The 26,550-nt window shown below is 36.4% G+C and overlaps 1 protein-coding gene across 2 annotated transcripts; it reads left to right on the forward strand.

Annotated features, from left to right (window-relative positions):
• Positions 1 to 1,500: 1,500 nt before the first annotated feature.
• On the forward strand, positions 1,501 to 26,300 carry LOC113225944 (elongation of very long chain fatty acids protein AAEL008004-like). 2 transcript variants are annotated; one of them, XM_026458426.1, is made up of 7 exons: positions 1,501 to 1,659; positions 2,975 to 3,056; positions 11,420 to 11,610; positions 12,586 to 12,726; positions 21,505 to 21,610; positions 24,945 to 25,078; positions 26,119 to 26,300. In XM_026458426.1, the coding sequence occupies exons 2-7, from the start codon at positions 2,996 to 2,998 to the stop codon at positions 26,281 to 26,283; spliced, it is 798 nt and encodes a 265-aa protein (XP_026314211.1). In that variant the 5' UTR covers positions 1,501 to 1,659; positions 2,975 to 2,995; the 3' UTR covers positions 26,284 to 26,300. The 2 variants fall into 2 exon arrangements, with proteins under 2 accessions (XP_026314211.1, XP_026314210.1); XM_026458425.1 differs by lacking the exons at positions 1,501 to 1,659; positions 2,975 to 3,056 and adding an exon at positions 4,645 to 5,338.
• The last annotated feature ends 250 nt before the right edge of the window (positions 26,301 to 26,550 follow it).

The following is a 26,550-nucleotide window of genomic DNA, read 5'->3' on the forward strand; positions in this document are numbered from 1 at the left end:
AAAAAAATTACAGTCAAATAAATAATACTCGACAAAACAAAAACAATGCCAAGTATGGGATTGCCCATCATGAGTATTTTAATCTGGTCGAGTATTACTTATTTCATGTATGTCACAACAATTTCGAATGGCGAACGATAGTTGACCCAGCCAGGCTGATTTTAATTCAAATCGGAACCGAACCGTTCGGGTAGCCCATCCGAGTCTCGAAATGAGATGGGTTTCCGAGCGAAAAGATGAACCTGATTCCTATTATAATCATTGTAATTTGTGAGTTAAATCAACTATTGTTCCGATTTGAAATGTCAAAGTTTCCGATTGGCCAGTTGTGAATCGCAATTACGCGCCGACTCGGAAGAGATGCAGTTCCCGATCGGGAGAGGCAATCAAAGTCAAGCTGCTGGTTCTTTAGTCACGGCTGACCCACACGCGACTTAGATCCGAACAAAATAGTTTCATTTCCAACGTGTAGAAATCGAAAAAATCTAGTAATGTCAGTACAGAGTACTAAAAAACCGACCTCCAAAGTCATTCATCCCCTAGTGTCCCACGCTGAGAGGTGGAATATTTTCTTTAAATTTAAATGGGACCTTTCCTTAGATAGCGGTCGTCGTACTCCGTTGTTACCATTATTGTAAATATACAATGCGTAATTGTCTCCATCGTGCATTATCATCGTGAAGTGACTGAATTTTTTTTATTTCAAGTATATGTTACATCCAGTTTTTGACCGACTTCAAAAAAAAGACGGGCTTCAATTAGACTGTATTTTTTTTGTATGTATGTTTTTATCGCGATAACTTCGGCATTTGTGAACCGGTTTTGATGATTATTTTTTCGTTGGAAAGAGGGCAACTCAGTATTTCTCTCAGTTAAATTTGAAGAAAACATTCCACCTATAAGGGTGATAAAGTAGGGGATAAATCCTGTTACGCGGACTTTCCGGTAACCGATTACTTACAATAAAACTTGTCAAATACATGTATAATTCCACGAATTTTTGAGGACGGTTTTTTTTGTAATCTATTCTGAAATTATTTCTAAATTCCTAATTTCAATTTTCAAATTCAATATATTTAATTTATTAATTTAAACTTTCACACATTATTTGATTTTTAATTCGGGACTTAATCACGTATAAAACATAATATATTTTAATTACCAGATAGATAGACATAGAGATCACGGACATTACAATACGTCCGAAATGTCGAGGTAATTAAAATATGTTTTATACGTGACGTACGTATTTTAGTCCCGATTTAAAAGTCAAATAATACTTAATTTAGCTTAGTCACTAGGTAAAAAAGTTTACTACATTTAGTAAAACAAACAATGTGAAGGGTCATCCTCAGCGTAACCAAACCCACACCCACGAAAAATTTCACGAAGTGTTACTAAATTCCTACAATTTCAGAGTTCATTGTAATCCATTGTTGCGGGCAAATGACAGTCATAATGAAATCGTCTCATTAAATTAATTCACGCCTGTGCAGTGCTGCCTCAATCTTGCGGTGAGCCTTGCGAGGTCTGCACGCACTGCCTCGCAAGTCTACCGAGAACAATAAAAATACCGCCTATAACTGCAACACCTTGAAAGGTACGCGAAAGCAGGAATAGTGCACATTCAACGCTCAGGCTAGAAGTTCGGGTCTGTAGGTATGTATTATTTTTTTGTACCGTGTGATCTTATGTAAATGGACATAAGGTTCAAGGCAGTCAGAAATCGACTTTAAAACACTAGTAAGAAATATAAGGTAGGTGTTGATTTAAAGAACACGTAACCATTGTTGTTTAAAGTACTTTTCTATTCCCGACCAATCCCCGCTATACTTTCCGAAATATCTCCCATAGGCACCTATGTCACACAGCCACCGAAAAATTTATTGCAAACCAAATTTCCCGATCGCATAATTTCACGAAATTCAGCCGTTAAGTGGCCAGCTCGATCATGTAATTTACCACTGCTGGATTACTTTTATGGGGTTATGTTAAAGACAGAGTCTATACGGAGCCAATCGAATCCATTGCAGCCTTAAAACACAAAATTCGTGAAGTGATTAACGAAATAGACCCTCCATTTTGTCAAAAAGTGATTAAAAACTTTGATGAAAGTTCATCCGCTTCCGTTGTGTTCGTTGCCGTCCTCGACGACAGCTGAAACGAAGTCCTCGTTAAAACAAATCTTATAAACTCAAACACAAGGTAGCTACTGTACACTATTGAGAAGTTCCTCTCATCTGTCTGCCATTTCCATCATCGGATCAGCTCTAGGTCAACGTACATTTTAGTTTCATTAGAATTACATCTGTCCCTAGTTTTACCGAAATCCTTTTAAGGAAAGTGGGTAAAATTCAATAAACCGACCTTATCGCCTATTTTGACACAGAACATTTTATACAAATTTGAATACGACTAGGTACCACTTAAGTACCCCAAACTAACAAAAAAAAATCATCGTAAATATCGGAGTAACTGCGTAACATACATAAAAAAATTGGCGAATAGAGAACTTTCTTCTATATTGAAGTTGGTTAAAAACAGGAAAACTTTTTTAATAAAAAGATGCTCAAGAATGAAAACTGACATTTGCGTCAAAAGCCATAGTTTTTATATTATTTTTACAAAACTGGAACTGGCGAAATCTTAAAAAAGCTTAGAGGATGGAAAAATCCAGTAAAAAAAAAAGCACCGCTAATATGCAAAAAGAAGACGAAAAAGAGGGAATTTTTTTTTTCCATCCTCTAAGGAAAAAAGATCTTTTAAATGTTGTCGAAGTTACCGATAAACTTCGCCAGTGTCAGTTTTGTACATACTTAATATAATATTTTTTTGTTTATTGAAAGACAACAGACAACAAAAAAAATTTAGTTTTTCATTATCTATGTCGGTAGGTACTTAGTAGATTGAAGTCTCTGGTTTTTATATACTGATTTAGTACGCGCAATTTTTTATTTCTAATGATTTTTCACAGGTTTAAAGGCGAAGTCCCAAGATGGGTACACTAATAAATAACTTAACAACATATTACCACTACGTGAACGATGAACTGGCGGGTAAGTGATACATTTTGAGGATAGTTTTCAGGTTATTTTTTATACCTAATTATGGTTGCGATTTTTATTATTTAAGTATTCGATTAATTATATTATCGTGAAATATTAAATACTATAGTCGAGTATTATTAATACTCATCATGATAACATTCTAGAATATTTCAATAATAAAATTGACGCCGAAATTAGGTATAGAAAACTATCCTGAAAATTACTCTTTGTATACAGTTGCTTTTTCAAAATATTTACGAATTTTGTTACGATAACACAAATTATACTTTCGAGTCACCAACATTTATTCTTTTAAAAGACCGAGTCTTGTTTGGCTCAGGCGCAGAATGACCACTTCGCAAAATGTCCTTCCACAAATTGTACCTTACGTAAAGTGTCCCTTTCGCAAAATGTCCCATTTTTCCAATTTAAGAAAATGTCTAAGAAAAATTATGAAAAAATAATTTAAAAAGTGATTTTATTACTGTTGTGTTTTTGGTTTTTTTTGTGTATTGCTTCTGTCCCATTGAGGACAATTCTGCCAGTGTCCGAGTTGAAAGATACACGGTTTATATCAAGATTGCCAGCAACGCACTCAAGGGAGGATGATCGGTTGTACCATCTTATGGACAAAGACAAAACACGAGGTTATTTGACTATATGACACGTAATAAATGTTATAGACGTATATAATATAATATATTTAAATAGAACAAATAATAGAAGAGATACAATGAACAGTTCAAAAATATTTGGTCAAGAGCCCCTTCTTCAAGACCATACTCAAAAAGGGAGTGCTCCCTTATCCTGAGCTTAGCAAGAAAAGTGGGTCTGCAGTTATAGCATATGCGCAATCGGATATTGGTATAAATATACATGACGACACCTATTAAAATGAAATGACATAGCTTATTTGAAGTTGACACACATACCCACACATTTCTCACTCCATCTCTTGTTTGTTTTTTCAAATTCTTTCCGTCAAAAGGAAAGGCAAAAGTTTAACACCATACAGCCAAAACCTCATGCAGTGTCTGAAATCTGAAGTCTTCATTTTCAACGTGTTGCCATTGACGACTTACGAAGCCGTAACTAATAAAACTATAATTGTTAAGCTATCCACATTTCATCTAACGGATGGATCAAAATGTAATATATTCGTCTTTTCGTATATTTTCTTTTTCTCTGATTTTGTTTACGGCAGTGGTGCCACATAAATATGATTGTACACTTTATTTACACCTTGTATAAGATATTATAATGAAAGAAAAATTAATTACCTACTACAAGTTTTATGACTACTTTGATGAAATCGTAACAATACTTCATTTGGACGTTTGTGAAAGAAGTTATACAATTATAAATTACCTATGTACTTTGAGTTCTATGAACTCTGATAAAAATGTCGAAGTTTGTAAGGACTGTAAGAGTACAGCGCTTACAGTACACTTCCCAGGCAAAACTTCTCAAAACTCTACAATGTAGAATTGCCAACCAGGGAGAATCGAAACCAAGACAGTCTTATCTGGAAAGACGATTGTCTCCTGTGGTATATCAAGATTTGAACAATGGAATCCAACAGCCTAAAAGCAGCAAACTGAACATGGATCGTAATACACCTATTTTCCAAGCTTTAATATGCGGCATAATTGCTGGTACTGAAATAAATTTAATTAAAGTCTTCAGACTTCACCAGGACATTTATACAAACTCAAAGAATGGAGTGGCCCTTCACGCACTGGCCTCAGTCTCCGAAACATCGAAAGTGATGAAGAACTGTGCAACTTTCCTAAATACTCCTGAGACGAAAAATAATTTGATTTGGCACTGGGTTCGTGGCCACTCCGGGGTCGAGGGTAATGAAGTAGCAGAAAAGCTAGCGAAAGCTGAAGTCAAGGAACTTTTCATCCGCCCCCAACCCTTCAACGGGACTCCACACAGCCTAGCTAAGCTCATCGTCCAGGATCAATGCACAGATGCCTCCCAAGACATTTGGCTACAAGCCAATGGTCTCGTAAACTCAAAAATTCTGAATAACGCCTACCGTACTAAACACTCTAGAGAGACTGTGGTATTAGGCAAGAATAGCTTCCGAATAGTGACTAGCGCTTTTGTGGAATACTGTGGTTGGAACGAGCTCAAGTTAACTGAGAGCAGAGACTGTAAATTCTGCCATGAAGCGCACGAGACATCTCTACATCTGATAAGCAACTGTTGCCCACAAATGGGCATACGAAACTCATTTCTGGATGGACATAAGCCTCAACCAGAAGGGGTAAAAATAACAGGAGGTAAGAAAATTATACAGTTTTTGAACACTGATAGCCTTGGTTCCAAGTTGTAATTGGTAGTCATCACATTATATAGGTCATATTGCTGGTTACAGTGATCTGTGTTGCATAAATGCGTCGTAGGGAAATGTCGCTGTCATTCCGTCGTTATTATTTGGTGTGCTATAATGTCAGTACCACAAACCACATAAATACTGTGATATTTACCATAGTTCACAAACTTTACGGCAGTCTTTCACTTTGCGCTTTTGAGCTAAGGTGCTGTATTTCATTAGCCAACACATTTACAATCATTGCATATTCAACATTGTTGACGTAAAATGTTGGAATGTCTGTTGATATGTTTAACATGAATATGTTAGCAAGCATGTACACTCACTAAAATTCATCTGCATAGCTTAACCGCATACAAAGTTCTTCCAATTGAAATTATTTTGTGATAAAGTGGATATCTGATAGAATAACGCTCGCTGCAAAATACGTGGATTTCTCAGTGTGACATTTTAACATAGGATATTTCATGACTTTTATGTTGACCACATCCATTAATATATTATATTATATATTGTATTTTGTTAACCATGAAACGGAACGTCCTATCTACAATATCATTATGTTTAACTTTTTAAGTATTGAAAAAAAAGTTGGGTACAATTTGTTACTGTCTACTGCGTTCATTGACATTACCCTTCTTTTCATTCAACATTTATAAAAAAGAGTAATGCCAATGGACACAAATCATTAACCGGAGGTACATGTTTTACTTTGTAAAAACCTATTAATATTCAGTATTGAACAATAGGTTCTGAGGTTAAGAGATCACAAACCTTACTACTCAAACTTATATTATAATTTGTGCACCTACTTTTAATAATGAACTATCGTCACCCGTGATGTTTTCCTTTTTTTTTATTAAAACACTACTATTCATTACCTTCAATTTTATATTGCTGCGGAGTAGTTTAAAATACTTTGAAAGTAAAAGAAATAGTAAAATAAATATTTATTTTTATCATGATATTTTAATAACATGATTTTTTATATGTTTTTTTGTAAACTAGTGGAGTATTTCTACTACTTTACACGGCAGAAAAACAGTATAAAAAACCCAATGCAACGATAACTAGGGAACATAATTCGGAAAATCCGTAATTTAAAAAAAACGGATTTTCTGGGATTTTCACTAGATTTTAAAATCGAATCCGGATTTTTTTACATTTTTACTCACGCTTTTGCAACAGAATATTGGAATTTTGTGCAACAGAATCCTCAGCAGGTTAAATGATAAAACAATTATAACATATTTTTTATTTTTTATTTTATTGGCAGTTACGAAGTGGTACCTTTTTTTATAGTTTTTTTGTTCTTGTACATTCTCTGTGTTAAAGAATTTTGAAAATGCATGCTACCCAAGACCGAGAACAATGGGAAAAGAGAGGGAGGCCTTTGCCCAGCAGTGGGATAGAACGGGTTTATAAAAAAATCGAAGGAGACTGATTTCAATTATCTATCGAAAACTAGATTAAAATTTGGTTACTATTAAACCAACACGTACGTCTTTTTTTCAAGTAAAATGGTTTTCCGAAAATATCCGGATTATCCGGATTCGCTGCTAAATCCGTTTTCGAAATCCGGATTTCCAATACGGCACGGATTTGCATTCCCTATTTGTTGTTACAAACACATGAAGAAACTCGGAAGATCTTCTGACTCGGTCTGTAGAGAGAGGTGGCCGCGGCATGGCAAAAGACAATGGTTCGAGTCCATTCACTCCTACAATTCTTCGTGTTCGATCTTTATCAATTATAAAATAATAAAAGAACAAATTGCATTAATAAATCCGACCATGCAAAAGTTGATATTTGTTGAACTCAATAGATAAACCAATTACCTTGTACCAATGCAATGCCATAGGCATTAAACATGATTTCGCAAGGAAGCCCTAACTATGCAATTCTAAATTGGTTTTATTTCCTTTATGTCCCAATTATGCGCATACCTACGCATCGTTCGATGTGAAACTCACTGTTATTATTGATCGATTATTTCAATTACATAGAATATTGGTCGGCTCTGAATCTTACAGGAAATATAGATTTTTTAGCCTCGCACTAGGGAAACCCTGTGTCGCGGGTGCCATGGACACACACATGGCCATGCAAATTGCAAATATTTCTCCCGGCCCGGGAATCGAACTCGTGACCTATGCGTGGCAGTTCAGCATGGTAACCGTTCGGCCACCGAGGCAGTTATTAAGTCTTATTCCTTGTTTAAACAAATACTTGTATAAGGCGGAAAAAATTGAATGTAAATAAACATGGGTCCGTCGGTTATAAAAACTTGAATACCCAAGAACACATGACATTTAAACCATTTATTTACACACAATAATATGAAACAGAACATTTAACAATACTAGCGAAACAACAACAGTGCGTGGAATGAACAGGCTCAGTTTAATCCTTGTGGCTGTACTGACTCTACATGCGATTGTCATTGTCAGCCTAGCCTTGTTGACTCATTGTTTTTATAACATATAACCAAATTCAATAATCAGTCAGGAATCTTTCTTTTTATGGTACCAACTGACGGGACGAAGAAGTCGTACGCCTGGTGGTAAGCGACACGCCTGTCTATAACAGTTGCAGTGCCACTCGGTACTTTAAATTGCAAAGACTTAAGGGGCACTGCCAATGCGCCCATCACCTCGAGACATAAGTTGACAAGTTCCATGTACCTGTAATTTCACCGGCAACCTTACCCTTCAAAATTGAAACGCGATATTTAATGCTCACATTAGGTACTACTTGGCGGCAAAAATAAGTAAGGTGACGGTACTTCTCTGGACGAGGTCTTTCACAAGATCTACTGCTTGTGACTGCTACCAACAAGGAATACATACATACAGACTGTAACAGTCGTTCCAATTCGAAACCGTAAAACAAATTCAAGCCAAAACTCACACAGCCATTGAAATCATAATACCTTTTAAATGGGTCTATATGGGTCAATGATCTTATATACGTAATAATTATAACTTTCATAGAAAACAAAAAACCAACCTTAAAAGTTTGCTTATCGGTTTTTTTCAACTTCCATGGGATCCCCTCATCAAATTCTGACTTGTACTAACAATAAGATAACCACGAGAGTGCACCCTTTCAAACAAAAATAAAATTCAAAATCGGTCTACAACTGACGCACAAAGCGGAAAACATACATACAACCGAACGTATAAACTCCTCCTTTTTTTGAAGTGGGGTAAACTGGGTACGGTTGAAACAAAGCACGGTTGAAACAGAGCAAATATCTTTCGAACCATATGAGACAAGGTGAGAGGTCCAAGGGGCGAATAAAGCGGACAACAAGTCCCAACACGAATCACATTGTTGCATCGCTCAACGCTCGTTGCGTTTTGAAAATCAAAAGTAAGTATTTTTGTTCGGAGATTTCTCCAATTATTATGAATATTATTGAAGTCTGACTATTGAGTGTATTTAATTTTCTTATTTTCTAGATGCTTTCGAAAGACTGCGAGGGCGCAAGTCGACGTATCGAGGTATAAAGACGCCTACGAGGAAGTAAAGGTATGAGATTCGGTGCTTGCTGCAGAGAAGCATGGAGTGAACCACTGTTCGCTTCTAAGATATATAAAAGCGAGATGCATCTTGCATCTGGCGTCAGATAGACCAAATACCGAAAATACAACAGACATGGAGGCTGTTCCTATAAGGAATACTGAACCTTGTGATTATAAAACTACTCCACTATCGCCTTATCTCTTATTTAATAAGCCACCAGTAGAGACGGTAGCTCAATAACTGGCTATCAATATTCATTAGTCCCGAGAACTGAACAAGAAAATTTTATTTGTCCGGAAACTTTGACACCACCCAGACGTCATCGCAGCAGTATACATCAAACTTCGCCTAAACCCTTCTATACGTGCTCAAACAATTCCTTCCTTAGTACTGCTTTTGTATTTATGCCAAAAGTTTATATAAGTAAGTTATCAAAACGGCTCGGCTTAGCAGTGTACGCGATAAAAAAAATAAGGAAACTTTCAGACGTCGAAACCGCTAGATTGGTTTACTTCAGCTACTTTCACAGTCTAATGACATACGGCATTTTGCTTTGGGGTAATGCCGCCGATATCAATAGAATCTTTGTCCTGCAGAAACGTGCAGTTAGGGCAATTCACAATCTGGGCCCCAAAGTATCTTTGAGAGATAAGTTTAAGGAAATTAACACAAATTAACACATAATTAAAGGAAATTAAATCACAGTACATTTATGAAAATGTAATTTATGTTAAAAGGAATAGTAATTTCTTTATGAAAAATAGTGACGATTAATACGAGGAATAAAAATAAACTAGCTTTTCTTGATAGTTGTCTTCACAAAAATTCATTTAAGGGGCAATGTATACGCTTCTATAACAAGATTCCGGTTGATATATAAAATTTGCCTTTCACGAGGTTTAAAAGTATAGTGAAACAAAAACTTTATTCTAAAGGTTATTATACAACTTCTGCGTACTTGGATGACAAAAATCCGTGGTAGTAACCCGTTTAGCTCATGGAGGTAATCTCGATCTCTGATGTTTCAAATAAAAAATAAAAAATATTGTAAATGTTATTTACAAAGAGCAACCCCTAGAGTTTCTTGCTCATTCTTCTCAGGGGAATCTGCCTTACGAATGAGCGGTAGAGTTCAACCATTGTGACGATTTCAAGTGTAATAATGCTTACCTATGAAATAAAAATTATTTTGAATTTAAATTTGAGCTATACGACCATTATCGAAAGCTCCCCGGAAAAGGCAAACAGAAGGCGGAAAACCAGAAAGTCTTCAATTTACACTGATAATCCTGAGAAAGAAGAGATTAGAAAGGACATATGAAAGAGACAGAGACAGAGGGACAAAGATATGAAAACAGACTGAAAGAGACGCAAGCTAAGCAAATTAAGAAAAGATTGATGGAGAAAAAGTAATAGAAATACTACAAAAGGGAAAAACACTAATAGGTACACAACAGGAATGAAATCATCAGAAAAGAAGTGGTACTGCCTTGTTATTTGTTTCCGTTTTCAAAGAGCAAACCAGGAGAAAACTGGATACAATACACGAATTTTATACTGTATCAAAGACGACTTATCTGAATTTTTTAAGTTGTGTGCCCTAAAAAGTCTGACAAAAATATAGTTCATTTAATAGTATCTGTAATACATTGAAGACGGTCAAACGGCGCTATAATAATTAATAAACGTGATATAATATTATGCATTATGTTTTATACATTAAATATTATGTTTCAAACTAAATGGCCTTTTTGTTTAAATTTGATCTTGTACTAAAAATAACACACCAGGCGCTAAAATGTTACTGTCCATTGATAAATAGAAACATGCTCTTGTATTTAATATAACTTCATCAACGATCGACTCATAAACGGCAATACTACGGACGATACAAGCGAAATTGTTTCAACCGTACCCAGAGTGGGTACCCTAGGTTAAAAAAGATTTCTTTTAAGCTTGGAATTAAGCAATCGTAAACATTTTCGCACACAAATTTCGCCATGGAATATTCTTTTACTGACAATACGGAACATTATTAAATCGACATGAAATTTCACATATATACATAATTTCTTTCATGCAGTTTGTATCATTTTTATGATTTTCATGTGATAAAATCGCTTTCGACTTCTGATCATATTTGGCTTTATTACACCAAAGGTACGATTTCAAATAATGTACCGTTCTGCCCTTCTTATCATAACTAACGTAATCGACATTGTTAGCGATATTAAGTTATTAACATTAACTGGAATCAGCGAAACAAGATCTATAATTAAACCCCTATAAGCCATTTTTTTATATCTTATTCAGTTTCAGTTTTATTGTTAAGCAAAATTAGCGTAATTGACATTTTTTACTAGCCAAAAAAAACTATACTAAAATACAAACGCGTTAGTTATGACGGCGAAGGACAGCGTTATTAACCTGCAATTGCTAACGAAGAATTTACACGTATTTCCCTTGTATACGTATATGAATTTCTCAACTTTGTTTCCAGATCCACGCACGAACAAGTTCCCTCTGGTATCGAACCCGCTACCAATCTTAGTGATCCTGTACGTGTACCACCGCTTCGTAAAAACATGGGGTCCTGCCTTTATGGCCAATCGACCCCCGTACAACATTAAGAAGCTCATCATTGCGTACAACATTATTCAGATTCTGTTATCCGGATATTTAGCAGTGCAAGTAAGCAAGCAGCGAAATAGGTAACCTTTAGAGGCGTTTGGAGGCGTGCAAAATTGAACTGAAGGTGCACGCAATTAGATAGAATTTATGATGTAGGTGGATACCTACATGACGTGGATGACGGGATCGTCATCCTGAAACATAAGTTAATAAGACCCATTATTATAATTCTTTCTTCTTTTTTCTGGAGTGGATGACAACTAAAGAAAGAAAGAAAGTAATTTAGACACTCATATAAAGTAAATAATTTGTTATTAATTAGTTAAATTAGTTGGAACTCTTTCAGGAATCAGGAAAAGTAAGGGCGTTTCCTAGAAAACGTACAATGAGAGAGATGAAGATGTAGGGGTCCGTAGTTTCACACTACAATACTTGCTGTTCTTTTGACATAACGTTAATCGATAAATGATTAAATCGATCACCAAAAGGAAGATCTGTCGTTCTGTCGACCAAACGTGCATCGACAGATAACGTTATCGATCAGTACCACAAAAGTAAATAGTTCTTTCGACCAAACGTGCATCGACAAATATTGTTTTCAATCAGTAACACAAAAGCACAAAGTTCTTTCGATTAAACTTGATTGGTTCATTCGTTTATTCGATCAGTAACAGAATAATCTAACATTCAGTCGACCTCACGTTAATCGACCAAATTAATTTCGATCTTATTGCGATATTGAACATAGTTGTCTATGGCAATGTCTTAAGTTATGAATGATAAGCCTCGAGCAAAAGTTCGCTGATCAGATGATAATATCCGGTAGGTGGCTGGAAATTAATGGAGCATGAAGTGCCTGATTAGACTATGCCGCTACATGTACGTTAACAAAAATGTAAAGAGGATAAATCCCTTTCTATGGTTCTTTATAAATATTGTTTTTACGGAAATTGTCTACTTACTGAGTCTTAATCGATTAATAAAAGTCTCGTATGGACATATGATCGTAAAGGTGCCTAATTCCTCACATTTCAGTGTCTGACTAAGCTATACCTGCCAGGCTACTACAGTATCTGGTGCCAGAAGATCGTCTATGAAGACACGCCTCTAGAGCGGATCGTCATCAACCGCGTTTGGCTTTACTACTTCATCAAGATAGTTGATTTGCTTGACACGGTAAGTATAGGGGTTCTTTGTTGGTATGGTGTAACGGGCTGATTTCCAGGCGAAGAAAAAAAACAATGGAAAGGGCATCAGGCTTAAAGTATCAGAACATCTGTCGCTATAACTCATACAATCATAATGTTAAACACTATGAAAGTAGCTTCTATTTTCAAAGGGTGAAACAAATTCTGGACTGATAATATAATTCAAATTTTACCCATTTGGCATATCGTTGAAATTTCGTTACATTATTGCAAGTTACGACCTTTTGATTTTATACTGAAATTTCCTTGAATATGCTGCCATCTAGCGGCAATAGCGGAAAGACGACAAACGATTGACGTTCCATCCGTTATTTTGTTTCCCCTTTTCCGCTATCTGACTCTTAAACGCCATTGTTTGACATGACAAGAATAAACAAGGGTGTTGGTGAAATTACAGGCACATGGGACTTTTCGTCTTATATCTCAGGGTGCCAGGTGCAGTGGTAGTGCACCTCAGATCTTTGCAATTTAAAGCTCTGAGTAGCACTGTAACTGTTACGGGCAGGCGTGTCGCTTACCATCAGGCACACGAGTTGTTCGTCCTGTCACTTAGTATTATAAAAAAAGCTGTCGGTCGTAATTGGTCACCTTTACCTGCATGCAAAAACAACTCTTAAGGAGGCAATACGTCAACTTTGCTGATAGGATTTAACGGTGATTTTTTTTTTTTTTTTTTTTTATTGTGACTCGGCAAAATGACTGCACCGCGCCTGATAGAAAGTGCGAATACAGTCCAGAGGTGAGAGTAACGGATGGAAAACACAAATATCTTCACTCCGTCACTATCATTATGCCGGTCTGGCCAAATGCTTCTTCACACTACGTTTGAAGGACCCGATGTTATAGAGGGGAGGGAATACATGCGCCGGGAGTTGGTTCCACAATTTGATGGTTGGGCATAAAAACGAATTGCCAAACTTTTTAGTGCGGGACGGTATTGAACTGACCGTCCAACTGTGGCAACGCAGTCCGGCACGGGTGGTCCGCTGATGGAAAGGAGAGGAAGGGATAAGGTTGAATAACTCTTCAGAGCACTCACCGTGGTACAGGCGATAGAATACGCTAAGAGACGCTATATCTCTGCGAAGCTGTAACGACTCCGCATGCTCAGTTACATGAGGATCGTTGACAACACGGAAGGCGTAGCGCTGCAGTCCATCTAGGGCATCGAGCAAGTACTTGGCAGAGCCGTCCCAAAGGTGCGAACAATACTCCGTGCTGCTTCGGACCTGAGCTTTATACAACAGGTATCGCAGCTCTGGAGTAAAAAATCGGTGCACCTTGTTCAGGATGCCAAGCTTGCGCGACGCGGTACAGATGACGCTCTCGATATAATCTTTGTTGCTCATGTCCTTCCGGATGCTCATCCCCAGCAGGCTGAGCTTGTCCTGCAGCGTCAGCGTTGTACCCTGAAGATGGGGAAGTGGAAGGAATGGGGATTTTTTGGAGCTGAACGCGCATACCTGGGTTTTCTTGGCGTTGAACTCAACCAAGTTTCGGGAGCCCCACGACGATATATGTTCCAAAACATGGTTGAGCTCATCGACAAGTTTTTCCCAGTTTCTCTCAGGGTCCTCCCGGGTGCTTGACGATTGCTTATAATAGCAACCGTGCACTGTGCTATCATCTGCATAGCAATGAATGTTGCCAAAAGGCAACAAGTCATTGATATGCAGAAGGAACAGCGTGGGCGACAGCACGGAGCCCTGTGGCACCCCAGCATTAACTGTCACGAGCCGCGAAGTGCCTCCGTCAACAAGGACACGCAATCTTCGCTCGCGCAGAAAGCCGGAGATCCACTCACAAAGGCGGCCGGGAAGACCATATGCCGGAAGCTTGGAGAGGAGACCACGGTGCCAGACCCGATCAAAGGCCTTAGCAATATCCAGACTTATCGCTAAGGTTTCGCCCTGTTTGTCGATAGCTTCACCCCAGAGATGCATTAGATACGCTAGAACGTCACCCGTTGATCGGTTCGGCCGAAACCCGTACTGTCGATCATTAAGAATGGAGTGACGTTCCGGATTATCTGGATATTTAGAATCCGCTCCATCACTTTGCAGAGCACTGAAGTGACAGCTATTGGGCGATAGTTTGTCGGATCAGACCGATCTCCTTTCTTGGGGATAGGTTGCACGTTGGCCTCCCTCCAAGCTAGGGGCACGTTACCAGATTGGTATGAGAGGCGGTATAAGCGCGTCAGTACGGGAGACAACTCCGCCGCACACCTTTTAAGGATGATAGGAGGTATCCCATCCGGACCATAGGCTTTCCGCACGTCAAGAGTCTGCAATTCCTTGCGGACATCACATTGTCTGATAACTATATCAGGCATTGTGACTCCGCAGTGGGGAATTAACGGCGGTTGCGCATCTTGGTCGTGAATGCGCGAGTTAGCCCCAAAAAGGTCGGCCAATAAATTGGCTTTCTCTTCGGGGCCATAGGCCAAAAATCCATTACCTCAAAGGCGGCAGCGACGAACGACAAAAATTGGACTGCACAGCTTTGGCCAGGCTCCAGTAGGCACGGCTACCGGTGGGATGGGCTACCAGCTTCTGGCCAATCCGTGAAACGCGCTGGGCATCCGCTCCTACGTAAGCCCTCCTGCAAGACTTGGTTGCTTTGTTATAGGCTGCTTTAAGGGACGCAAGGTTGGGATCCTTTGTTACATGACCCCTGATCCAACCACGATATGCAGCCTGTTTCTCACTAACAGCGTCCATGCATTCGCGATTGAACCAAGGGCGTCCTCTGCGATTGGCGATGACACTGGAAGACGGTATGTAGTAATCCATAGCCGTTCCAATCTCATCGACAACAGCATCGGCAGCTGCTGAGGCATCCTTTCCCGCAAAGCAGTGCTGCAACCACAAACAAAGCAACGCAAAGTAGTCGCGCATACCATCCCAATCCGCCGACGAGTAGTGCCAAATGCGACGAGTGACCTCCTTCAGCTTAGTTGGAGGCATTTGGGAAACCTTACACCCAACCAAACAATGATCAGAACTTCCCAGGGGGGCGCTGACTGATACTGTATAGTAGGTAGGGTGACTCGCGAGCAGAAGGTCAAGCAAAGAGGGTGCATGATCCGATATGTCTGGAACCCGGGTGGGCTGGGTTACCAGTTGGGTCAAGTCATGCGAGAGAGCGAAAGCGTGGGCAGTTCTACCTGCATGGTCAGTCTTGAGGGAACTTAACCATGATTCATGGTGAGCATTAAAGTCCCCCAACACTTTTTTTTTATAATACCAAGCGACATGACGAATAAGTTATGGGTGCGGTTCGTAATATATAACAACAAATGACATAGTTTTGGTTGATATAACACTCAGCAGATATAATTAATTTATGGTATAGAAAATTTGATATATTCTTGCATGATATAAAGGTCACTGGGTGCCTATAATAAACGATTGACATAACAACTTTCAATCTAATGTACCGATGGCATAATGTTCATTTTATATAAACACTTCAGTCATTTCACAACATTCACTGAGTATAATGTATTATAAATATAATTCTAGTGGTGTTTAGGTGCAATGGGGAATGAACCGAATTTGTTTGCATTTCCTAGTTGGTTCAACCTCCTCCTGTGGGTTTAGGTTAGGTTAGTATTTGACAAAGCTGTACGAGCCGAGCAAACACAGTGAGCGAGCCGCGGCAGCAGCCGGCGAGTGCCAGAACCGAATTTGTTTGCATTTGCTAGTTGGTTCCACCTCCTCCTGTGGGATTAGGTTAGGTTAGTATATGCAATTAAATATTCTGCTTAAAGTGTTAATATTTTATACACAAAAAGCACTTAAAGCCAAATACAAAAACAGTTACATTTTGCTATTGTACATTTAATGAAACAAAAAGAAATTCTTATCAACATAATATAAGGCGCTTCAACTATTCGTAAAACGAAATATTTTGTTATATCATTATACTGGTAGTACTTATACCATTTGTTCATTATGTCACCTAATCATTATATCTAATGTTTATTAAACACATTGAAATTATTCCTTTTGTTGTTTATGTATATAATCAAGTTAGTGATTATATCCTTCGAAATTGTATCAAATGTTGTTATACAAAGTGAAAATAGATTATTTGTTGTTATATCTATCTTCCATTACACACCCATAAGTTATACGCCTGGTGGTTAGCGAAACGCTTATCCATGATAGTCACTCCCACCAGCAGCTTGATTTCGATTGCCTCACTCGATCGGAAACTGCGTCTTTTCCCGGTTCGAGGCGCATAATTGCGGTTCACAAGTGGCCGATCGGAAACTTTTGACATTTCTAATCGGAACAATAGTTGATTTAATTCACAAATTAGAAAGATGTAGGAGGAATCAGGTTCATCTTCTCGCTCAGAAACCCATCTGATTTCGAGACTACCCGATCGGGTCGATTCCGATTTGTATCAAAATCAGCACGCTGATGCCTGATGCTAATCGCAAAGACCCGAGAGCCACTGCGATAGCGATCATCGCCATGAGCCCCATGTGCCTGTAACTTCACCAGCACCCATACTAGCAAAACCGGAACACAGTAATCCTCACGTTATTATTTAATGGCATTCTTACATGAACGAACAAAAAATTGCCAAAAAATCTAAAAATTTTAATTTGTTCAAAAATTTGTGTTTGTTGTTGTGTTTAATATACATGCAGTGTCCGAACTGCAAATCAGGGGGTCTACTCTCGATCTGCGTCGGACATCCGTCCGAAACAATTACTGTCAAATAAGTAATATTCGACAAAATTAAAAGACAAGTATCAAGTATGAAGCTTCATTCGCAAAACGCGTCTTTTCATTTGGTCAAGTACTGCTTATTTGGCAGTAATTGTTTCGGACGGATATCGGACGGAGATTCCCACTATGGATGACATACAGACTTAAGTTTCGATCGGGGCTAGAGCTGTATGTAATGAGGATTTGACAGTTTCGAACAGCCCCCTCTTTTCGTTGACGGGCTTCGAGACTCTAATTCCGTAGGTCGTCCGTAGTGGGAAACTACTTTTTTATTTTTAATACATTTAATTATTATCAGATTATGCAATGCAACATATATTATAAAAAAATATTAGATATTTTTACAAGTCTTAAATGAGCTCAACACTGAAATTGTTGTTATGTGTATTAGTTCGAATTTAAAAATTATCCAGATTACATCTATAATTTTCCTGGAGGATTAGACTTTTTATTGCACATCACTAAATTAATTTGTCCATTCACCTCTGGCTTCATAAAAACGTCATTAAAGATGACCATAGTATTATGAAGCCATATTATACTCAATTTTTATAGGTAGGTACTCATTCGCCTTTTGATAAGTAATTTTAAAAAAATAATCAAAGTTGCAAAGAATATTTTGCAAAATTATTTACGTAGGTATTCATGTGTTTTTTAATTAGATTTTTTTAGATATGGTCCCGTGAATTAAATATTAATGATAATTAAAAATAAAGCCATTCTTATGAACTCTATTAGGAAAGAAAAAACTGATTATATATTTCGTTAAATAAATAATTAGAAAAACTTACTTAAAAGTCCCTTTATTAACTTATTAAAAATCTCATTATTTTCAATTATATTCATTAAAAATATTGTTTTATGGAGGTGCCTACATGTAACTTTAAATTTTATATGTTGTTATAAAAATTATAACGGGCTATAGACTTTCGAACTATTTTATTGGTAGGTCAATGGGTGCTATAAAAATAAATACATATCAAATGAAAACAAACAAATTATGCCAGGAATATATTTAATCTGTAAAAAATATGTACCAGTCAACCCTCCTGTGGATGTATGTAGTTACACAGTGGTGAGGGTGTGCTACCTCATTTCACAAAAAAAAAAACCTGAATTATCTATACATACACTACATATTATATAATTTATTTCCTTGTGATTTCTTGTGTTAACATAAAAAATACGTGTTTTCAAATATTTTTTATGGTAGTGGGCAAGGAGTCACAAAGTTCGGGAACCTGTGATTCGGAAATCTTAAATTCGTAGCCTTGGTATAACAACGCCAGATGTGATCACACATCAGATAAAAGTTCTACATGTTTTTGTTAGGGATAATCTTAGGTCAAATAAATAAATAAATTAAAAATGTAACATTCAAGGTAACACTATTATGTTTAAGCATACTAAATTAATATTTGATATTCAAAAATAATATTTGACCCTCTTTTTTATTATTGGTCTTTTCTTTTAACGATTGATGATATTTATAACCTTTGATTTATATCTTTTGAATATTGATCTCCTAATAAATCTTGGTTGCTTGATTGCGGCCTCCAGGCGAGCGCCAGAAGCCAATTTGCTTGCGTTTCCGAACATGTTTTCAGGTCAAATTATATTATAATTAATATAATATTAGTATATAATCAACATTTACTTAGCTTTAAAAACAAATATCAAAATTTTATTTTTAATGCTCATTTGTCTTTGTTTTGATTCCCAACACAAAACTTTGATAAAGTTAATTTATATAAATATAACTTTTTTCGCGTAGCTCAGAACAGATTCAAATATTGGTTGATTTAATTTATTTTATGTCTCAGAGAAAAAGGATCATTTTAAATACTTAACCTTATATTTTTTTTATTTTATATTTTACTTATACCATAAATAATTAGATAATCCATAGGTAAAAATCTTAAGGTTTTATATTTCTAAAGATAATGTTTTATTGTCTTACAAAAATGCATAACCTTCATCCAAAAATCTTGAGGCTGTCCCCTTGATATTAACTTTAACAAAGCCACTTGTGATCATACGTCAAAAGCTTTTATCACATGAATGTCATAAAATTAATACGAAATACATGAAACAGCCCCATATCTTTCTACATTAGTTTTGATTATAGTGACTCTCCCTACCGAACCTTAGGGTCCGGTTATTATACGAGAAGGGCACTATAATCACCCAGTAAACAGGGTTGTCACAGACCACTGTCACTTGACTTCATCCGGTTCTTTGAGAGTCTAGTGCCTCGGGTGAGCCGCCTCGGGTGCACGTACAGTACCCTCCCTATTTTTCAGATAGGTACCGGAGCTGTAGGCACGCTCATTTGCTGTTGCGCATTGCACAAATAGCGGTTGCCACCGCCAAACCCTTTTTCTTTTGGTTTTAAGGTCTTAAACGTACAAATAAGTTCAAGCAATGTCAATAATTATAAAATCACAGAAATATTTAAGTTAAATGCAACAATAACGATGTTTTAGGTCACACGAATGAGATTGCAGTAACACGAATGATTTTCTCGTAAACATAAATGAGAAAGACGGCACAGTAATGAGAAATTATTATTACAACACACATTTTATCGTTCACAAAAGAACATTTAACAACATTTAACATGTAACAAATATTTTTATATACCTTCTTGTATCAAAATCCTTCTCATCCGTGTAAGATCATCTATCGATCTATATGTAATTAATAAATAAATCTAAATAATTATTTTGTTAATGTCATATAAAGTTTGTAGTACATCAATATATCATCAACACCACCATCAACATCATCGCCATGATCACCACCATCATCATCGTCACCACTGTCATCACCACCAGTATCACCATCTAATTGTTATATTTCAAGTGAATGTTTGGCTTATAGTAACTATTTGACTTAATAGTAGACAAGAATGAGAGCGACAATAATGATATTTGGACAAATTTTTTATTGTGACCGTTATAAATGTGCATGGATTTTAAAGTTCCCTTTGTCTAATTGATGTACACAAAGTTTATAAAACTATTACTTAATACTTATTTAGATAGATTGCTTTACTTGAATGAGAACTATTTAATCACTAGCGCTGAAATTAGTATTTAAGACGATTTTTTGCTAAAGCGGAGATGCACAGGTTACTTCACTGTATACACTCCAATCAGACAGAAGCCCCTTCTCACGTGTGCGAAGGGTGAAGGTGATGCGGTATGAATTTATGTTATTAGGGGGCTTTTAGTTGAATTGACACTAATATAAGAAAAACTGAAACACATTTTGTATTCCCAAGAAAACATGTTTGTTTATAATAAATTGTAAAGTTACGGTATGTATTCGACGTGTAAGTTATTAGAGTATATCCTCGATGGGAAATATTGCGATTTCCACGAGTGTTTAACTTTTTTCTTCTTTTCTTAAAATTAAGGTGACGTGGAACCGGCTCCCATGAATGAGAAATGGCCCACTTTTTTAATTTTTATTTATTACTGTGACGTAGTAAAGTAGTCTTTTTATGTGTAACACAGACAAAGTAACCAACCATCATATTAAATAAATAATGCTTAGCATTCAAGTAATAACATAAAAGTTATTGAAAGGGACACATTTTTGGAGGTTATCTGAAAACGACCCATTCCGGTTTTGAAGGGTAAGGGTGCTGGTGAAATTACAGGCAAATGGGACTTAAACTTACCTCTTACGGTAACGGACGCAGTGTCAGTGCCCCTCAGATCTTTGCGATGTAAAGCTCTGAGTGGCACTGCTACTGTTATGGACAAACGTGTAGCTTACCACCAGGTGCACGTCTTGTTCATCCCGTCACATATTATAAATTTTAATTTGTTGTTAAAAGTTGTCGACTAAGTAATTTAATTCGTAGATTCTTTACACCTCCCTGCTGAGAAGTTGCTATTTTGCAGATGTGGCCTGGACATCAAAACAGGGTTCGATATAATAGTAGTACTTTCTTTGATTTTAAACGATTTTTTTCCTTTTTTTGTCAGGTGTTCTTCGTGTTGCGAAAGAAATTCTCCCACATAACGTTTCTACACGTCTACCACCACTTGGGCATGGGCCTGCTCGGCTTCATCGGCACCAAATATGTACCAGGTAGACATCTGTTTCACGTATTAGAACAAACTTTTCAGGGAAGACACAGACCGACAGACGGAGATACTGTCCACCGCGTGGCAAAGTCGTAGATACGTTAAATTGTACTTACCCTATCAATGATTACAATTGCTTCATAGTTTTACAGATACGGTAGTAATTCCTGTCCATTTACATAATAGCTATATATTGCAATTGATTCCGTGTGAGACGGAAGATTTAGAAGTCTCTTTTTTTTATGTAGTACACCGCAATTGCGACGACACGCAACGCCCGTGTGGCATCACCCTAAATTGGCCATTCTCGCAATTCAGTGTTCTCAGCCTATCCAATATCATTAAAATATAAACAACTTATGCTAAACTAAACTATAAATATATCTAAATGGCATTAGAATAGACAAAGCAGGTAATTTTCGAGTTATTAAATACAAATAGTTTATGGAAACGGTACTTAGAAATCGTTATTTTACATGAAACATTTTTAAGATAACATAAAAATTAAAATTAAAAATAACAAGTAACAAATAGGGGAAAGGTGTACGAGATGATTCTCGGAGCTAAGATGATCCTTTTCAATTGTAGCGAAAGTGGTAACGGCATCTAGATATTTTCTTCGGTAAAATGTGTGGTATCAATATCTCGTCAGTCAATTCTTAATGGCAATGTGAGTGACGACTTCATTTTTGGGGAAAAAAATAAAAATTGTGTGAGTTTGATCTAAGGTAAAGTTGATTAAAAGCTTAGGCAACTTCCATTCTAAGCAATCAATTGCTAAGATTTTTGTGTTTGTGGCTTTGTATAATGCTCTATTTACTTTTTGAATAGCGTGGTAACAGTAGACAGCATACAGGTTATTTTGCCGAACAAAAAATAAAAATAAGTAAGTTGGGGCAAGATGATTATGGTTTTTGGTGTACGAGATGATCCGTGGGGATCATCCTGTACTGTATATATTGTTAACGGACTATTTATAATTTGTATGTCTTTCTGAGTACTGAAACCTCTTCATTAAATAAATTCAATACGAATAAAATAGTAGAAGACTGGATTTCGTTTACATGATCAATCTCGATTAATAACAAATATAAATGCTTTTTCGTGTTTTAGACCAGGCTGCGTAATTGTAAAACAAAAACTATTCGTGGTGGGTGGTCGGAAGACAATGATCTAAAGAACTAGAGGCGTAAAAAGTAGGACACCATATAGATCAGCAAGTAAATAGTTCGCAGTAGGTACGCGTTATGTCATTAAGAGGGAGCATGCCAAAAAAGTTTTGACGTTGGCTCCGCCCAAATTTCTGAAACAAATATATGCCTGAAATTCGCATGACATGCGACAGGAGATGTTGAATTTGGTAGAGTTCCTGGTTTATATCATAACATATTTGGATATACTTTATGTTGACGCGAAGTAGTATGTAGTATTTAAAACTCTTCAATATATTCATACTACGGTAACAGAACGGTTTGAATAGGAATGGCAATGGTAGATTTTAAAAGAATGGTCGTCATGGATTATATTTTACGTGATCTGATTACACAAACAGTATTTCGCCATCCAGGATCTGGAATGGCACTGGTGTAATTCATGCCGGACCGAAATGAGAAGAAATTTACAGACAAATTTAGCGTACGGACAGGCTACGGTAATTGGAGAACATGGGTTTTGTAAAATAAAATAAGTATATCATAATTAAGTAAATGATAATTAAGTAGCAGGGCTAAAATCTTCAACATACCTCTAGATAAAAGTAAAAACTATTAAAAAATATATTTGAGGTTTTGTTTGATGTTATTCTGGGACAAGAAAGGCCCGCACATATTGATCTATTTTTATTTTCGAAAATGTGATGATCACAGTGACTCGATAAATTTAAAATATTTAAAACAGTATGTTCTCAACGAATTTAATTTTTATAATAATAATGCAGTTTTAATACAATTATTCCATTAATTTATAAACTCGTAATTATAATTATATAGATATTCGATAAAGCAAGCTTGGTAACTTGGTATCGCACTTAATAAATGATTTTGTTATTGATAATATCAACATAAGATTCCAAGCTACAATTAACATACTCACCTTGCCAGGTCTGGTTTTACTTTATGTAAAAGATATTCAACTTTATAAAGTCAAGTACATAAAATAGGTAACAACGGCCTCACGACGTTTTAATTTAATAATAAGGTCCTTTAAGTAGATAACCACCGTGAGACTCAGACATAAGGTACCTATTAACTAAACCATAAGTTCCCAAACTTTTTGGCTTACCGCCCACTTAGGCAAGATAAAGAAATTTCAACACCCACCAAGTTTATATAGATTATTCAGTTATTTTTGCAAATGCGGTAGCACTGGACAGCATTGTCGCCCCCAGTTACTTCCGAGGCCCCTACAGCCCCCTAGGACTCTTCTACGCCCACTGGGGACGGAAGGGATCACCTTAGGAAACTATGAACTAAACTAACGGATAACTCATGTATTCAAGTCGAATTTTTGCTCGATATGGGCCTGTGGTCTTTAATCAGTCGAGCAAAAATTCGACTTAAATAAGTACATGAATTATTCACTAATTTACTAAGTAATAATAAAGTCTTTTATAATATAACAAAAACCTGATTACGGATAAAACCGTAATAATATGCGCTTCCTAGCTTCCCGTACCTATTTGTAGATTTTTTTTGATGCCACGCCATTTTTTTATGTTTTGGATCTGTATACCATCCTATTACTTTAACCTCCTAAGACCCAGCAAACTACAATAGGATAAGCTCTAAACGCTCAATGAACATTAAAATATATTAGGTATATATTATATTTAGAACATATTTGAGGCAAGAAAAGAAGAAAGCAAGAATACTCTCAATTTTGTATAAAAACACAACCGGGATTTTATACACTGATGACCCTCCATGGTCAAGAGTATCTATGTGACCAGTATAGAGGTGTAGAACTAAATTTGAATGCGATATTTTCACTCTAAGCCGAGCGTCTACGTGACCATAATAATAATAATATTGTCTAGGTCTGACTGAATCACTTGTGAAGTTTTTGATTTACACGAGATCTTATGAAATTAAAAAATCATATTAGTTGTATCCAAGTGCTACTGGAAAATCTGTTCCTTTATATACCTACCTAGGCTTCCGCGCGATGTTGTTCTTCACCCTTCAATAAGAAATACCTAATCTAAAATGCACATAATTCAAAAAAAATGCAAATAGAATTCCCCGATTCCAAATAGAATCCTAACTGAAAACCAACTTTGTTTCAAATTCATATACCATTTCTGCTATAAAATGTTAATTCAAACACACACTTTCGCGCAGGTGGTCACGGTATTATGTTGGGCTGCATCAACTCGCTGGTCCACACGGTGATGTATGCGTACTACCTCATTTCCATCGTAAAGAAAGAGTGGGTGCGCCATTGGTGGAAGAAGTATATCACACAGCTGCAAATAGTGAGTAACCTTACCATATCATTGCAAACAACTAATGTCTACAATGTAAGTAAGTACCTGAAAATGACAAACGTGTGGCTCAACTCAACGTCTACAACACATTTAAAAATAAGATCGCAAGATTTTAAAAAAATATCTGGAAGATTTTAAATTCAGAATGATAATCTATTTTTAAACTCTTTTTAATTTTGGGGACATTATAAGCCGATAATCAAGAATAAATGCCAAAAATAAAAACTTAAAGCCCAGGCATTTTATCAAATATTCAAAGACGGAGTAACATAATTAAATAATTCTATATAGTTCTTTCACATTGCATTTTTTAATAACGCAACGTCGTGAGTGTTTGATTCTGATCTATACAAAAAAGTTAAAGCACCAACAATATATGTGACTGCACCAGAGTCTCAAGATAAACATTTAAGTTGTTGTGTAGGAATAACACCGGCTGCCACGTTTCTCGAAATAAAAATATTATTTCTTATGCGAACATGCTGAATACTCATTATTATAAGGCAGATACCCTTGAGGAAGAGCGCGAAACCTTTCGAATCGAAATATCCTTCGAAATAACAACTGATTTCTATTTATCGATTCCTGGAATTTGGTATTTATACATGATTAAGGTCGTCGTGGCGAAATGTTAAGCTTTCTAATTCATGTTCATGTCTATTCCCTCCTATTTAATAATACCTGACCTACCAACAAACAACAAAGATCAATGCATACAGTGTTATTATTTATTAAATTAACAAAACGGCATTCCTGACACTAAAAAAACACCTTTTATTTGGAAACTCTTTCCACTTTTTGAAACTAGAATCTTATCCTTTCCATAATATCATTGCTTTCCATCATCTTTACGTACAAAATGACGAACAGCATATGATGTTTCAATAGACATTCGAAACGTTTTGTTCGAAGTTTTGAAATTTATAGAACAAAAAGATGTCGGTAGGTTTTTGAGACTGGACCTTCGAGATTTATTATTCAAAATTTTGAATTACACGTGTCTTAATGATTTTGTTTCCTTTATACAGCTTCAATTCGTACTGCTGATCCTTCACTTCGGTCACGTTCTCTTCGAGCCGTCCTGCGAGTATCCCAAATGGGTCTCCTTCGTCTTTCTGCCCCACAACATCTTTATACTCTTTTTGTTCTCCGATTTCTACATTAAGGAATATATTTACAAAAAGAAAAAATAATTTTGTATCTACGTTAATTTAAGGGTTTTTAGTAAATTATTTTAGAATTAAGCACTGAGTTTTATTTTTCATCCTTAGAATAATAACGCATAGAATGATAGTTTCATAAAAAACGAACTGTCACAAGTGAGGCAAAAATCAAATTCATGTAGGCGTAAGCAACTTGTATTGACGCTCGTCGGCACGCACACAAATATACAAATAATGATGCCATGGAATAACATTTCCCTCAAAAGTGCGGAAATTGTATCTTGCTTAACTCATCGT

This window comes from Hyposmocoma kahamanoa, unplaced genomic scaffold (assembly GCF_003589595.1).
Source record: "Hyposmocoma kahamanoa isolate Upper Pololo Valley unplaced genomic scaffold, ASM358959v1 180, whole genome shotgun sequence".
Classification (NCBI taxonomy): domain Eukaryota; kingdom Metazoa; phylum Arthropoda; class Insecta; order Lepidoptera; family Cosmopterigidae; genus Hyposmocoma; species Hyposmocoma kahamanoa.